Source organism: Phaethon aethereus, assembly GCF_964289735.1.
Source record: "Phaethon aethereus genome assembly, chromosome: 2".
NCBI classification, from domain to species: Eukaryota; Metazoa; Chordata; class Aves; order Phaethontiformes; family Phaethontidae; genus Phaethon; species Phaethon aethereus.
In genome coordinates, this window is record NC_138582.1 from 525,431 (window position 1) to 539,685 (window position 14,255).

The 14,255-nt window shown below is 45.1% G+C and overlaps 1 protein-coding gene across 1 annotated transcript in view; it reads left to right on the forward strand.

The window, feature by feature from the left end:
- The window catches only part of SCRIB (scribble planar cell polarity protein), a gene marked incomplete at both ends in the record, with an annotated part of 119,655 nt that overhangs the window by 10,392 nt on the left and 95,008 nt on the right, over positions 1–14,255 (forward strand). Inside the window, 3 exons of the mRNA XM_081996305.1 lie at positions 10,651–10,768; positions 11,023–11,101; positions 12,509–12,598. Coding sequence (XP_081852431.1) covers positions 10,651–10,768; positions 11,023–11,101; positions 12,509–12,598 — 287 coding nt within the window. The remainder of the gene's footprint in view (positions 1–10,650; positions 10,769–11,022; positions 11,102–12,508; positions 12,599–14,255) is intronic.

The window sequence follows — 14,255 nt, forward strand, 5'->3', positions numbered from 1 at the left end:
TGCTGCTGTGAGCCCAGCCCATGGTGGCATAGGAAACCAGGTCCTCTCCTTACTCGTAAATCACCGGGAGAATTGTAATTATTTTCCTGCTACACAGTCTGATCCTGCCTTTAATTAAGCATGTGCTGTCCTGCTGAAGGCGGTGGGACTGTACCAGCAGGGTTTGACAGTTGGACTTGAAATTCTCTTAAGAGTAATGAGATGTGGGGAGGACCTGTCCTTTTCATTGGCACTTCCACGATTGGAAAGGTTAGCAAAACCTCTGCCTTGGATCCCCGTAGCCTGTGTGGTGGAGGAGAAGTAATGCAGCAGGCACTGTTGGTGTGCTCAGTCCCTGCAGCAAAATCACCTGGTCCAAACACCTCTGGCTCTGGGCCTTTGTCTCAGAGGCAGCCTGACTTGTCACAGGTTGTTTTTGAGGAAAAGGAGGCTCTGAGACCTTCTGTTTGGCTAGCAGAGCTTGGGAACACCTTGACAGTTTTGGCTGCAGAAGCAAGGAGGTTTTGTGCAATTCCAGTGTGAAGACTGTGTTTACAGTGTAGACCCAGTTCCTGGTCTCCAGATGTATAAATTGTCACCACCTTATTTCAAAGATGTTGGTCTATGTGTAAGGTCATTGTGGCTCTGTGGCTGTGTAAGTTGGGTGTCTTGACTTCTCTTCCTCTGGCACACGTCCTGCTCCCCTTCAGCAGTGCTGCAGCTGTCTCACCTTGAGAAATGCCTCATCTTTATGAGGCGTTTCATTGAAGCCTCTTAATAAAATATGCTTGGTTGAGGGGAGAAATATCCCTGAGGCACTTGACAGCCTCCCCGCTGCTGTCTGCTCTTTGCAGCAGGGGTCCTGGTGCCAAGGCAGACTCTGAGAGCTGTCTCTGCTGTAGAACAGCATAGCTTCTTTTCTGGAGAAACTGGTAGAGGAGCCTGGGTGCCTCTTTTCCCTCCTTCCTCCTTCTTGGCCAGTGTGAAGATGACTGTCCTCCAGGTGCAGGCAGGAGCATGGGGGCTGGCCATCAGAGGAGAGCAGCAAGGTGATACTGAGGAACAGACACCTGTGTCCTAGTCCCCTTCCCCTGGGATTAGGCATGGTACCTTTGGCGGGACTAATATTTGCGGTATGGAACGGGACAAATGCCTCTGCCCAGACACATGGGACTGCTTCACAAGTATCTCAGTGTTGTGTGTTAGTGTGGGGAGTGCGGAGGGGAACTCCTTGCCTAAGTAGTAGCAGGTGAGGAGAGAGCTGGAGTTCAGCCTTGGGTGGGCCAGAAACCCTTTTGCTATAGCCTCAAGAAAACAAAGATTTCTCAGAAGAGTCATGAAACTAACCTGGGCCTGGGGCTGACCTGGAAGTGGGGAGCAGTCTATGCAGAAGCAGTCCCAGGCTTCAAGCAGCCTTTCTCTGCTTGCTTGGCTGCTAAGATGCATCTTTCTGCTGGTGGCGTGGGAGCTGTAGGACATACGGGCTTGTGTTGCCATTGTGTGAATCATGGATAGGCGCAGGGATTCTGTGGCCGTGATTGCTGCAGGCTGGATGCCAGCATCGTGGGCACCGGCTGTCTGCATAGGAAACTCGGTGGGCCTGGTAGATCTGCATGCCTGACCCTGCCGTGCATTGTCAGACTGCTTGAGTTGTTCTGGGACTGAAGGCCTTTCAGAGAGTCATAGAATAGTTTGGGTTGGAAGGGACCTTCCAAGGCCATCTAGTCGAACCCCCCTGTAGTGACCAGGGACATCTTCAACTAGAGCAGCTTGCTCAGAGCCCCATCCAACCTGACCTGGGGTGTTTCCAGGGATGGGGCATCTACCACCTCGCTGGGCAACCTGCTCCAGTGTTTCACCACCCTCATTGTGAAAAATTTCTTCCTGAGATAGAGTCTAAGTCTGCCCTCTTTTAGTTTAGAACTGCTACCCCTTGTCCTATTGCCAGCAGGCCCTGCTAAAAAGTCTGTCCCCAGCTTTCTTATAGGCCCTCTTTAAGTACTGGAAGGCTGCAATAAGGTCTCCCTGGAGCCTTCTCTTCTCCAGGCTGAACAACCCTTCCCTCCTGCTCCAACATGCCTCTTCCAAACATCCAGCTATGGCAGTGAGGGGGTGGCTGAGGTTACCTGGCACTGTCTGCCCTGTTGATCCGGGCTGGCTCTTTGGCCATTAATCCCATTTGGGAAATGGTTGGCTTTCCAGGCCTGCCCTCAGGATTTTGTTGTTTCTGGGAAACGGCATAGCTGAGTGGTAGCTCAGAGGGTTTGTTCCAATCCTTTTATCCATTGTCCTTTCTCCTTTTTCATTTTCCACCTCTTGATCGACTGAATAAATGAGCAGGGGGAGGAGGCAAGGTTCTGCTAAGCATTACTCTGCAGCAGAAAGGAAGCCCTTGGGGGTGGTGTCCAAATTCTCAGCATCACTATCTGAATACTGTGGTTCTCTAGGCTAACCTAATAGCTCCATTAACCTTTTTTTTCATGTCCTGGAGCTTTGCTGCAGCCTTAGTACTAATGCTGGGAGCTTCACAGGTATGAACATTGACAGTCAAAGAGGCAGGATTGAGGTTTGGAGAAAGTACGTCACGTCAGCAAGCTGAAGAAACGCAACTTAGTTGGAGGCATGCTCATTGCAGAGAGGATGATGGAACCTCCCTCAGACGTTTTCTACGGCCTCCTACAGACAAGAGACTGGGCTTACAAGGGCCCTTTGTGACTTTGCGTGTCTATATACATGCTGTGTGTGACTTTGCATGTACTGGATTGTTATGCTGCTGTTCAGAGGGACCTTGACAGGCTGGAAAAATGCGCCAACGGGAGTCTCATGGAATTCAACAATGGGAAATGCGAATTTCTGCACCTGGGGAGGAATAACCTCATGCAGCAGTACAAACAGGATACTGACCACCTGAAAAGCAGCCTTGCACCTGGAGGTTCTGGTGGGCCACAAGTTGACCAGCAGATAGGAAGAGCATTGCCAGCAGATCAAGGGAGGTGATCCTTCCCCTCTGTTCTGCTCTGGTGAAACCACATCTGGAGGACTGTCCATGCTGGGCTCCCCAGTGCAGGGAAGACAGGGACATACAGGAGTGTGTCCAGCGAAGGGCCACAAAAATGATTAAGAGACTGGGGCATCTGTGATATGGGGAGAGGCTGAGAGGGTTGGGACTGTTCAGTCTGGAGAACAGAAGGCTTAGGGGGATTTTACCAATGTGTATATGATATCAGGGAGCAAAGGAGATGGAGCCAGACTCTTCTCAGTAGTGTCCAATGGCAGAACAAGACGTAATGGGCACAGAGTAAAATAGAGGAAATTCTATTTAAAAGATACTTTTTTGGGTTTGGTGTTTTTTTTTTGGTTTTGTTTTTTTTTTCTACTCGAGTGGTGGTTGAACACTGGAATGTGTTGCCCAGTGAAGTTGCAGAATGTCCATCCTTGGAGATAACTCAACACCTGAGTGCACGCAGCCCTCAGTAACCTGCTATAGCTAACCCTGCTTTGAGCAAAGGTTGGACTAGCTGATCTTGAGAGGTCCCTTTCGACCTCAACCATTCTGTGGTTCTGCTGGACCTGCCTCCATGATACAAATTGCTGTTTTGAGTGAACTGCCGTATTTGGAAATCTACATCCCTTACTCACTGTCCTGCTACATACTCCTTTGCAGTTTTGCAGACATTGGCTTTCTAGAAACTTACCCTGCTTTCTTAATTTAGCTGGAAGCTCTGTGCTAGTGTCCATAGGCAGTGATATGCCTGCCTCATGCTGACCGAGGCTGTGTGTGGCTGGGTCCTTTCTCTCTTGCAGAACAGGAGGCAGCTGACACAGCCAGTCTTGGAGTTGGACAGAGTTCCTCATGTAATGAATGAGAAGGGGATATGAGGGGCTATCAGACTTCTGTCTCTACTCAGGAGTTAGGCATCTCCCTCTTAATTTTGGCCAGCACCTCTTCTAGTGCCACCCATCTGTATTGCTGGGGAGCGGTCATGACATGTTGAGGATATGAAGCCAGAAGCTCATTTCTAAATCAGGTGGGTATTTCCTCCTTCCTGGGTTCACTCTGCTTTCCCATGTAAGAGTTCACCAATGACCAAAGCTGGAGCTGTGGGCTAGCCTGGCTTATAAATTAAGTGCAGACAAAATGCTTCATGTATACTGAACTCCGTGGGATCAGGGGCTTTTGTGCTTTTGCATCTCACTGGGTGAGAAGCTCTGCAAAGTGGGGTGCCAGGCATCCCTGCATTATCAGTAAGAAGCGTGTCCTACATCAGTGGGCCTTGGCATCAGTATGTGAGGCTCAGGACTTTCTCAATACACGGGTATTTCAGTTCCTCAGCAGAAGCCAAAGGTAAATCTGCCAAATGGAGCCTGTATTTGCTGCTACCAGTGTTTCTTGTTTTCATAAACTGGCTGAGCCTGTTATTGTTTCTGTGGATAACCTCAAATGAAACCACAGTTTGCTGTTTGGAAATGTTCCTTGAGTAGGACTGACCTAACCATTGAAGATGAATGCTATATGGGCAGGATGGCTCTCTGCTAGGCTGATTGTAGTATTTTAATTTGAAGCTGTCATTTCTTTCCCTTTGCAATGATGATAGTTTTGACTGTCTGCTCTATTATTCTGATATTTTTCTTTCATAAAATTACTCCAAAGGTAGTGGTCTGAATCAAGAGGTTCATTAATAATTGCACAGGGGTTTCATCCTTTCTTACTTCTGCGTATATCATCACATTTCAGTATTGAAGTGAGTCTTCCAAAGTTGCTGAGGCATCAGTCGTTGTTAAGACAGAAGTAAAGTCTTTCCGATTTAATTGTGGTTAGCTGGACCTAGCAAACAAGCAAGTGTCGTGTACTCTCACAAGAGTAGAATAAATAGCTCAGGGTGGTCCATTAGCTTACCTGCAGTTTCTCGGAAACCCAACCTGTTTATAGCAGGTAGCTGTGTAACTTGCATAAGCATAGCTTGCAAGTGACTGGTGTGGCTTAATTGTGAAAGGTTTGTCAACAGTCAGGGTCTCCTAAAGTTTTGATGGTTCTCTTCCATTGTTTATGTTGGTTGCACACTTTAATATTTACCTGGCAACAGCAAAAAGGGGCATTTGAGGCTTTTTATTTGGTTATGCAAATGACCCTGTGAGTTTGACTTCATATTGCATGTACTATCATTGGCAACATTCTTTGTGTATTGTACATGGCCACCTCTTCTCCACTCTTCCTGTTGGACTTTGTGCTAAAGGTGCTCAGCTTTCATCCTTGGTCCGTGTATTTAGAGTTCAGCGCCTTTTAGGGTCTAGCAGGGTGCGTTGGCATCATGAAGGGCCAACAGCATACTGGACATACCAGTAAGAAGCACACCCAGAGATGGGGGGGATTCATTATTCCCCCCCACTCAGCACTCCATAGATCACACCTTGGTACTGCATCTGTTGAGGAGCCCGCAATACAAGAACGTCATTGCTGAACTGGCGTGAGTTCAGGAGAAGATCTGTAGGGTGAATGGGGACTGAAGTGCTTGCCCTGACAGGACAGGCTGCAGGAGCAGGATTTTTTCAGCCTGGAGAAGACACTGCTTCAATGGGACTTTATAGCAGCCTTCCAGTATGTACAGGAAGGTTATCAAGGAGATGGAGCCCGGCGGTGCATGGGGGAGGACGAGAGACATGGGGCGTCCCTGAAGTAGGTGGTTCTGTCTGGGTACAAGAAAGTTTTTTTCACTGTCAGCATAATTAACTGGTGGACCCAGGGGCTCAGAGGATTTTTGGATCCTCCATTGTTGGAGGTTTTGAAAGACTTGACTGTACAAAGGCCTGAGCAACCTGGTCTGACTTCATAGCTGACCCTGCTTTGAGTAAGAGGTTGGACAAGGGATCTCCTGAGGTTCCTTCCAACCTGAATTATTTCATGATTCTGTGATAAAGCTCTGTGATATACAAAGGATTAGAAGGATATGACATCATTGCCCCCTTTGACTGAAAAATCCATGGATCTTAGTTGCCTTTTTTTTTTTTTTAAAGGTATTGAAGTAGTTGAATTTTGTTTCAGAAATTATAGGTAACTCTTGAATGACTTCTCATGTTTGCCTGCCTCATATATTTGTCTTTAGAGGGGCTGCTGAATGAGGATGTTGCATCTGAAAATGTGCTGCAGAGCCTGTATTTCACATTTTTATTTCTTTTTTGCAAGGTTATGATTTTGTGGAGTACTTATCTTTGGGCTTATAACGCTTTACAGGTTCTTTATACCTTTTACTAATTTTCAGGCAATCAGTATATTAATGAGAGCAATGGCCTATGTATTATCAATTTGTTGTAATGTAATTGCTCTGCATATTGTAAGAATTTATTGCAAGACAATTTTGTAGTTGTTTTCCATCTTAGCCATCCTGTAACCATTCACATACTTCAGCAATAGAATATCTTTGTAATATATTCTAATATACAAAGCCTTTCCCCCCCCAGTTACCCAGCTATGCTGTTAATATATTAGTATACCCCCAATCTTTGTCTTGAGCCTTTTTTTTGTTTTATTTGTGATAACTTCCATCATGCTCTGAGCTGGCTGAATTCCTGTGCACTGGAGTCCTTTTGTACTAATATGTCTTCGCTCTGTGTGGTCTTTAGGCTTCTGGTATGCCAGGAAACAGTGAAAGATTGCTGTTTATTTTTTTTTTTCTTCAAACTTCTATTTTTGATCTTATATCAGTCTAGTTTGGACACTGAAAGATCTAGGTTATGCAGATTTGGTGATTTTTTTTTTTATATATATTCAGAAAGTCTTGAAGTTGTGTATGTTTTGTCTTGAGACATTCAGTATAGTGCTGAATTTGTGACTTTTTTTTTGCCAGCTGTATGAAACAGGGTTAACATTGATTAGAAAAAGGGATAATTGGCAGTGTCCAAAGAGACGTTTGCCTAAGTTTTCCTTCTTGGTTCCAGTAACAATTTTAAAATTAATTTGTTCTCCATTTCCAGTGTTGTAAATGAATCTCTTATGCAGTCTTGCTTTGTAAATTTGGCTGTTGGATTTAAGGAGTTGAAGCACCCGATTCACAAAACACTGAACTGGAAGTTGTGTGCATCGTGTTAGATACAGTGTTTGCAGTCTTACCAGTTCTTGATTACATATGTTGCCATATTTTACATCATACTAACTATAGTCCTAGTAGAGGTAAGAGCAAACTTTGGCTGCTTTCCAGATTTCTGAAAGCTTTGCTAGCATAAGTGGGAAGCACATCTGTCTGTGCTTTTAAGTGCTTATTCCTGAATACGATCCCATGTCTGACCAGCAGCTGAACAACCAGTGTCTGTTTATTTGCTTCAGCAGTGCTGGTCTACCTTTGCATTTCTGTGATGCAATGGCGGTTAAGTCTACCAGACCGGTTATGGAAACATCGGTATGGTCTGCTGGCAAAACTGTTTGTGCTACTATAGTAAAGACGTTCATGAGCAAAGCAGTCTCTCAAGGGAAAATACAGACTTGTTGCTGTGTCTGTGCTTCAGCTGGCAGTATTTCATTGACACAATCCTGTTGGCAAGGGGTTAATGGTGAGGAGTAAGTGGCTGGTACCTAACAATTAACAAGGTTTTGCTAGTCACAGTAGACATGGTGGCTTACTTGGATTCTGCTTAACTTTCTCTTTTTTTTTTTTTTTTTTTTTCAAATATAAAATCTTGATTCTTGCATGGGAACACTGTAATTCTGCGTTTGTTTTTTGTGACCTCCACCGATGACTTCTGACTAGTTTGAATTGTTGTCACATCAAAATATTTTATTCAAGTCCAGATTAATTTAATCTTAAGAAATTGTACTTCTTAAATACATGGGATGTACTACTCTTGCTGTTTGCTGAATGGGAATTTGTGCTGAGATCTGATAATAGTCTGTCAGCACTGTGAGGTTTTGGAGTTTTTTGGTTATCCCTTTTTTTTTTTTTTTTTTTAAGAAAAAGCTGGGGGAGAAAAACTGCTGTTTAACTGATATAAAAAAGAAGCATACAAAGCAAGGTGTTTTGGAACATTATATTTAGTAGATGTCTTCCTGAAGCAAAGCTAATTGGATGCAAAGAATTGTGAGATTGTCGCGACAGCCTAATTCTGAGGCTTGATCTGCACTTGCCTTCACAGTTGTGTCGATGTGCGTGTAGGTTCTGATGATTTTCAGTAAGGTGGTTATGCTAGTAAAAGGCCTCTTTTGCAATTTGTTCTGTTAAACTGCAATAAACTGCTTGGATGTGACTGCTGTGTCAAAGTGTTATGTTGTTTTGATTTTGATGGCCTAGCTAAGAAAGTGAAACAACTGTAGGTGAAACTGAAGTCAATGTTCATAGCTACCAGTTTGCCCTGCAGATAGTTAGCTTTTAAATCTCTATTGCATTAATAAATGCTTCCCATATATATTGCAGTGCAACATATAGCATGATTTTATTCTAGTTTATTCTAAATTTTTTTTTTTTAAAGTCTTCACATTTTGGGACTGCCTGAAATGTGTAGGCAGAAGTGCTAAAATTTTGGACTATAAGATGTTCTGTTCCCTTTGTTATTTTCCAGCTTGTAGACTCTAGCAGGTCAACACAAGGTCTTGCCTGGAATTTCCTTGCATTCTAAAATTAGGAGAAGGATCTAGGAAACAATAGCAAATCAAGTCTCTCAACCTCCTGCTCTGGCTTGAACCTTTGTTGTCATTTAGACTTTCACCTACTTCCTTTCTTATTAAACTGATTTGCATTAGATAAACTCAATTAAAAAGAAATTATGCTGTCTGGTGTCAAGAGGACTTTTTTTTTTTTCTTTTTTTACTTATTATGGTCTCCTGTACTACTTTAGGACATCAGGAGTATGAGTTTCATATCACTGCTGTTCATCCCAAAGCACTTCCTCTTTTCAGGATGGTGACTGATGTGGAAATATGACAGCGTGGCAAAGGCCGTGCCATGTTTTGCATTCCCTCAAACATGCACTTGCACCCAGCAGTGCTTCCTGACTGAGACATGTCTATGGGAAGCTGCAGAGGTTTTGATCTACAGCAGAGAAACTTCTCAAGTTTTATTATTAGACCTCATCATCATCCCTTCTAGTGGGGCAAGCAGCTCTCTGTATTATTCCTCTTTGCAATGTTATGAGTGACAGTTGTGGGTGTTCCACCACCCCGAACCTGCACAAATCCCAATACCTCCACAGCTATTCCTGGGGAGGTCTGTTTCAGCAACCTTTTATGCAGATGGATTACTGCAAAGGCAACTGAGAAAGAAGGTTCAGACCTCAAATTCTTGTTTGGTCCTTCTCAGTGTGGTCTGTGTAAGCAGCCCTGACTCTCTGGACATACTCTCTGATCTGTAAGTAATCCTGCAACTACATCTTCTGTTGCTTACTGTAACTCCCTCTCTGCCTCTGGCGTAGGACAGACAGGAAGATTACATGGATTAGAAGTGGCTTCTGCATGTTACTTTGTAGACCTGAATTTCTTCCTAACTTCGTCACTACTTCCTTTTGCATCACGTGTTGAGTTATTAGCTTCTTAAGGTTTGGCCATCTAAAACTCATTTAGAGGTGGCTTAGAGTGCTTTTCTAGTACTGTGGTAGAACCCAAACACGTAATCAGAGACACAGTGTTACTACATGTGTGTGCAGCAGTCTCTGCCTTTTATCTCTTTGTGGGTTATGGGTAAACTTCTTAAAACTGTCTCATTTTTTACAGTGGCCCAATATTGTTTGTTTGTTATTCCCAGGCACTCTGAAATGATCCAGGAAATGCAGCAAATGCCACAGCCTTGGTTTCCATCCTGTCCAGTACCCTATGTCTGACAATAGTTAGAAGCAGCTGCAAGATTTGTTCAGTTGATAATTATAGTATGTTGTGTTTGGTAAACTTACAGAGAGGCTGTTGATATCTATAAAGAGTATGATTGATGAATCTTGTTATTTACCATTTATAGTTAATGTAATTGACTTCTGAGAGCAAGGGTAGGTGTGAAAAAGTTGGATGTTGTTAGACTAAGAGACCTCTAGAAGTCCCTTCCTGTCAACATTTGTGTGACTGTGGTGTTTCTAGGAAGAAATTTTCTTTCCTTCTCTAATTCTTTGTTACTTGGGCCCTACACATAGTTTCCCTGCTCCTTTTTTTTTCCGGTACAGGCGGCACAAACACTTTCCTTGTTGGTGTAGGGACCTGTCACTGATGTCCTGACAAAATGTACTGTGCAGGAGATGTATATGACAGCAGTGACAGGGCTTTGGCCTGGAAGTCCCCTTGTGTTTCTCCTTTGTTGGCTTCTCTGGACCAGACTCATAAACACCGTAGTGTCTGCTGGCAAGCTGCTTTATAGTGACTTCCTCATGATGCTAGTATTTGAATGCCTAAGGCGACCTGTTCCTAAGAAGGAACATCCATTTTGTGCCCTACAAGAGAGGGAGAAGAGCAGTGGGGTAATAGAGATGTTAAATGAATCCTCAAGCTAAACTCATTCATGGTGCCTTTCTTCCTTCACCCACGTCTCTTGTAGACCTTAATCAGGGTTCTTATCTGTGCAGCTACGGTGCTTTGAGAACCTCACCAGGACAGAGGTTATGAGAGAAGGCAGTTGTCTCCCGGGATGGATGCCTAGGTTTGCCCTGAGGTGAGAAGACAGGTTTCCCGCAGAACTGCTGCTGACCCAGTTTTGCTCTCTCCTGTCATAGCCTTTCTTTAGGCTTCTGAACCTGCGCAAGCTGGGTCTGAGTGACAATGAAATCCAGAGACTTCCCCCTGAGGTTGCCAACTTCATGCAACTGGTGGAACTGGACATCTCCCGTAACGGTAAGGTCAAAGCTAAATGGGGAGCGGGTGCCCCACAGCCCTGCTTCTCAGTATAGTAGTACTACCCTGTGCACTCATGTTCTGGAAGAGGCAGTACCCTTTCACAGTCCTGCAGAGTGATCTTTTGTGGGTCCTGAGCTATGAAAATATGCTTGTCTTACTGTGTCTTAGGCTGTCACCAGTACCTGGTGTGTCCCATTTTCCACATGATAGGCTCTTTTCAAGCTTCTTTTTTTCTTTCATGTTTTTTCCAGACATTCCAGAAATTCCTGAAAGCATCAAATTCTGCAAATCCTTGGAAATCGCGGACTTCAGTGGGAATCCTCTCTCCAGGTAGGAAGGCATATGCAACCCTTCTGTAGAGCTGAGAATGAGAGGCGAAGTTCCTCATTCTCCCTAGCTTTCTCTGGTCTTCATCTTGTAATTATGTTCCCTTGAAGTCAAAGCCTAGGATAACCCTCCCTTTGCCAGGACCTGCAGATGTTTGCTCTCCTGACAGGTGGAACACTCAGGTGAAGCGCTGGTGTGTGCTCCCTCTTCTGCAGGGCCTGTGGCTTGGATTGATGAGCCTTTAGTCATACTGTTGCCACTGGTGTGAATGGTGAGGACTTTTGTCCTCTTGGAATAAGTTTGTTATTCCCTCCTCACCCTTTCACCCTAGTGCACAAACCAGAATGGATGTGGACATGTACTACAGATACGTAGAGAAAGGCCTGCATGCTATCCTTTGCTCTCTGTCAGTCCTTTTTGCTCTCTGTCAGTCCTTTTTGCTCTGTCTTCTTATTTATAACTTAGGATAGCTGTCCTTTGAACTGTGTTTGGTCGGTTTCCCTGATATCTCAGTGCCCAGAGCTATGTCCAAGAATGGTGCCATCTGCCTTGTCTCTTCAGTCTTCTGTCTCTACAGCTCTTAATCCATAATGTTTTGGGAATTTAAATGTGGCTCCTTTGCCTTGGTGAACCATGCTTTCAGGCACTGATGTCTTGATGCATTGTCTTCCAGGGTCCCTGTAGATGCCAGTCTAACTCCATATGCCTGGCTGCCCTTTGCCACTTAGGCAAGTGCTGCCTAAGTCACCCTTTAAATATGATTTAACTCTCTGCTTCCCTCTTGTGGTGCCAGACACTGCCAGAATGGGACAAGCTTTTCAGTCACTGAGAATCCCTGTACCACAGGAATGACTAGCACTTCTACATTAGAAGTTATTTGTCAGAGTCTTTTTGTGGCCCAGAGTTGTAAGATGTGTGTCATGAGCAGTGGGGCAGGGAATCTCCAGGAACTGTCTGTGAACAGCAAAGGATTTCTCCTTTTCCCTGATCTTTCCCTGTTCTATTGCACCTTGGAGCTGTTATGATGATATTGCATGGTCCTGGGAAATGCTGCAGTGTCATCTGCAGACCTATCCTTAGATGGGCATTTGGATTACTTGGTAGCCCTCCCTGCTTCCAAGTTTAAATGATCACATGGCATAATTTAGTCTGGGATTTGTGCTTGAGTACTGCAGAGCCAAGTTTGCACGCTTGGACATGTAGTGACTTTGGTGCAAGGCGGTATTGTTGCCTTGGAAATGGGGCATATCCTGGATCTGGAGCCAGGATCAGAGTTGTTCCCTGCACTTCTCCTTTCCACATGTTGATAACAATTGGGATAAGACTGGCTTTTGAGGGATTTAAATGAGGAATTTAGGGCTTGTTTCATGCACAGAATTAATGGTGTTTTGTTCTGTCATGCTTTCACAGGCTTCCAGAGGGCTTTACACAGCTTCGGAGCCTGGGCCATTTGGCCTTGAATGATGTGTCCCTGCAGAGCCTCCCCAATGACATTGGGAAGTGAGTATGCCCCTGTTTCTCATAATGGGGAGGAGGGTTGGGGTGGGGACACCATGCTGTTGGGGTGATGACACTAGCCGGACTTGGAGGGGAAGAGTGTGCCATCCCAGTTACAGCTTACCACTGTAGTGAACATACTGTGTGAGCACCTCTAAGCATTTTGCTTGTTAAAATACAATCTTTTTAAAAAGTTTCCTTTCCTGGTCTCAGCTGCTTCTCCTCCTCTGTGGTCTGTGGCACAGGCAAGGAGTGCATCCAGGCTTCTCATATCCTCTGTCTTATTTTATGAGTGCCCATTTATCCCTTTCCAAACAGGTGTGGTCTGTCCGATGATGTTGAAATGATTTATGCTGCTAGCAAATGGCCAAGGCAGAGCCCATGGGGCTTTGCCCATGGGATGCAGTGCCTCTACCAAGGGATTTGGCTTTCTGTACCTGAGGGTTTTTATCTTTGGACCGAGAAATGTCTAAGCAACAGAGCTCAAAGGGTTGTAGTCAGCGGCACAGAGTCCAGATGGAGGCCTGTAGCTAGTGGTGTTCCCCAGGGATCAGTACTGGGTCCGGTTTTGTTCAACATCTTCATCAATGACCTAGATGAAGGGTTGGAATGTAGCCTCAGCAAGTTTGCTGATGATACAAAACTGAGAGGAGTGGTTGATACACCAGGAGGCTGTGTTGCCATTCAATGGGATCTGGACAGACTGGAGAGGTTGGGTGGAGGAGAACCTCATGAAATTTAACAAGGACAAGTATAGAGTTCTGCACCCGGGGAGGAACAACCCGATGCACCAGCACAGGTTAGGGTTGACCTGCTGGAAAGCAGCTCCATGGAGAAGGACCTTGGAGTCCTGGTAGACAATGTTATCCATGGGACAGCAATGTGCCCTGGTGGCCAAGAGGGCCAATGGTATCCTGGGGTGCATTAAGAAGAGTGTGACCAGCAGGTCGAGAGGGATTATCCTCCCCCTCTGCTCTGTGCTGGTGGGGCCTCATCTGGAGTATTGTGTCCAGTTCTGGGCTCCCCAGTTCAAAAGAGACAGGGAACTTTTGGAGAGAGTTCAATGGAGGGCTACGAGGATGATCAAGGGACTGGAACATCTCTTGTATGAGGAAAGCTGAGAGACCTGGGGCTGTTTGGTCTGGAAAAGAGAAGGCTGAGAGGGGATGTTATCATTGTCTATAAATATTTGAAGGGTGGCTGTCAGGAGGATGGAGCCAGTCTCTTTTCAGTAGTGCCCAGTAGTCCCCAGAGGGGCAATGGGCATAAACTGCAGCACTGGAAGTTCCATTTCAACATGAGGAACAACTTCTTTACTGTGAGGGTGATGGAGCACTGGAAAAGGCTGCCCAGAGAGGTTGTGGAGTCTCCTTCTCTGGAGACCTTCAAAACCCAACTGGACGCGTTCCTGTGCAACCTGCCCTAGGTGATCCTGCCTTGGCAGAGTGGTTGGACCAGATGATCTTCAGAGGTCCCTTCCAACTCCTACCATTCTGTGACTCTGTGAATCTTTTTGAGTAGGCAGTCCTGTGTGTGATACCATGTTTCCTTGTCCTGAATTTGGGCACAGTGTTGTTTCCCCATGATTTTGCAATAAGCAGTCACCTTCATCAGAAGTCATTTAAGATCCTCTTGGTTTTTTGTTTTCCTCTGTCATCTC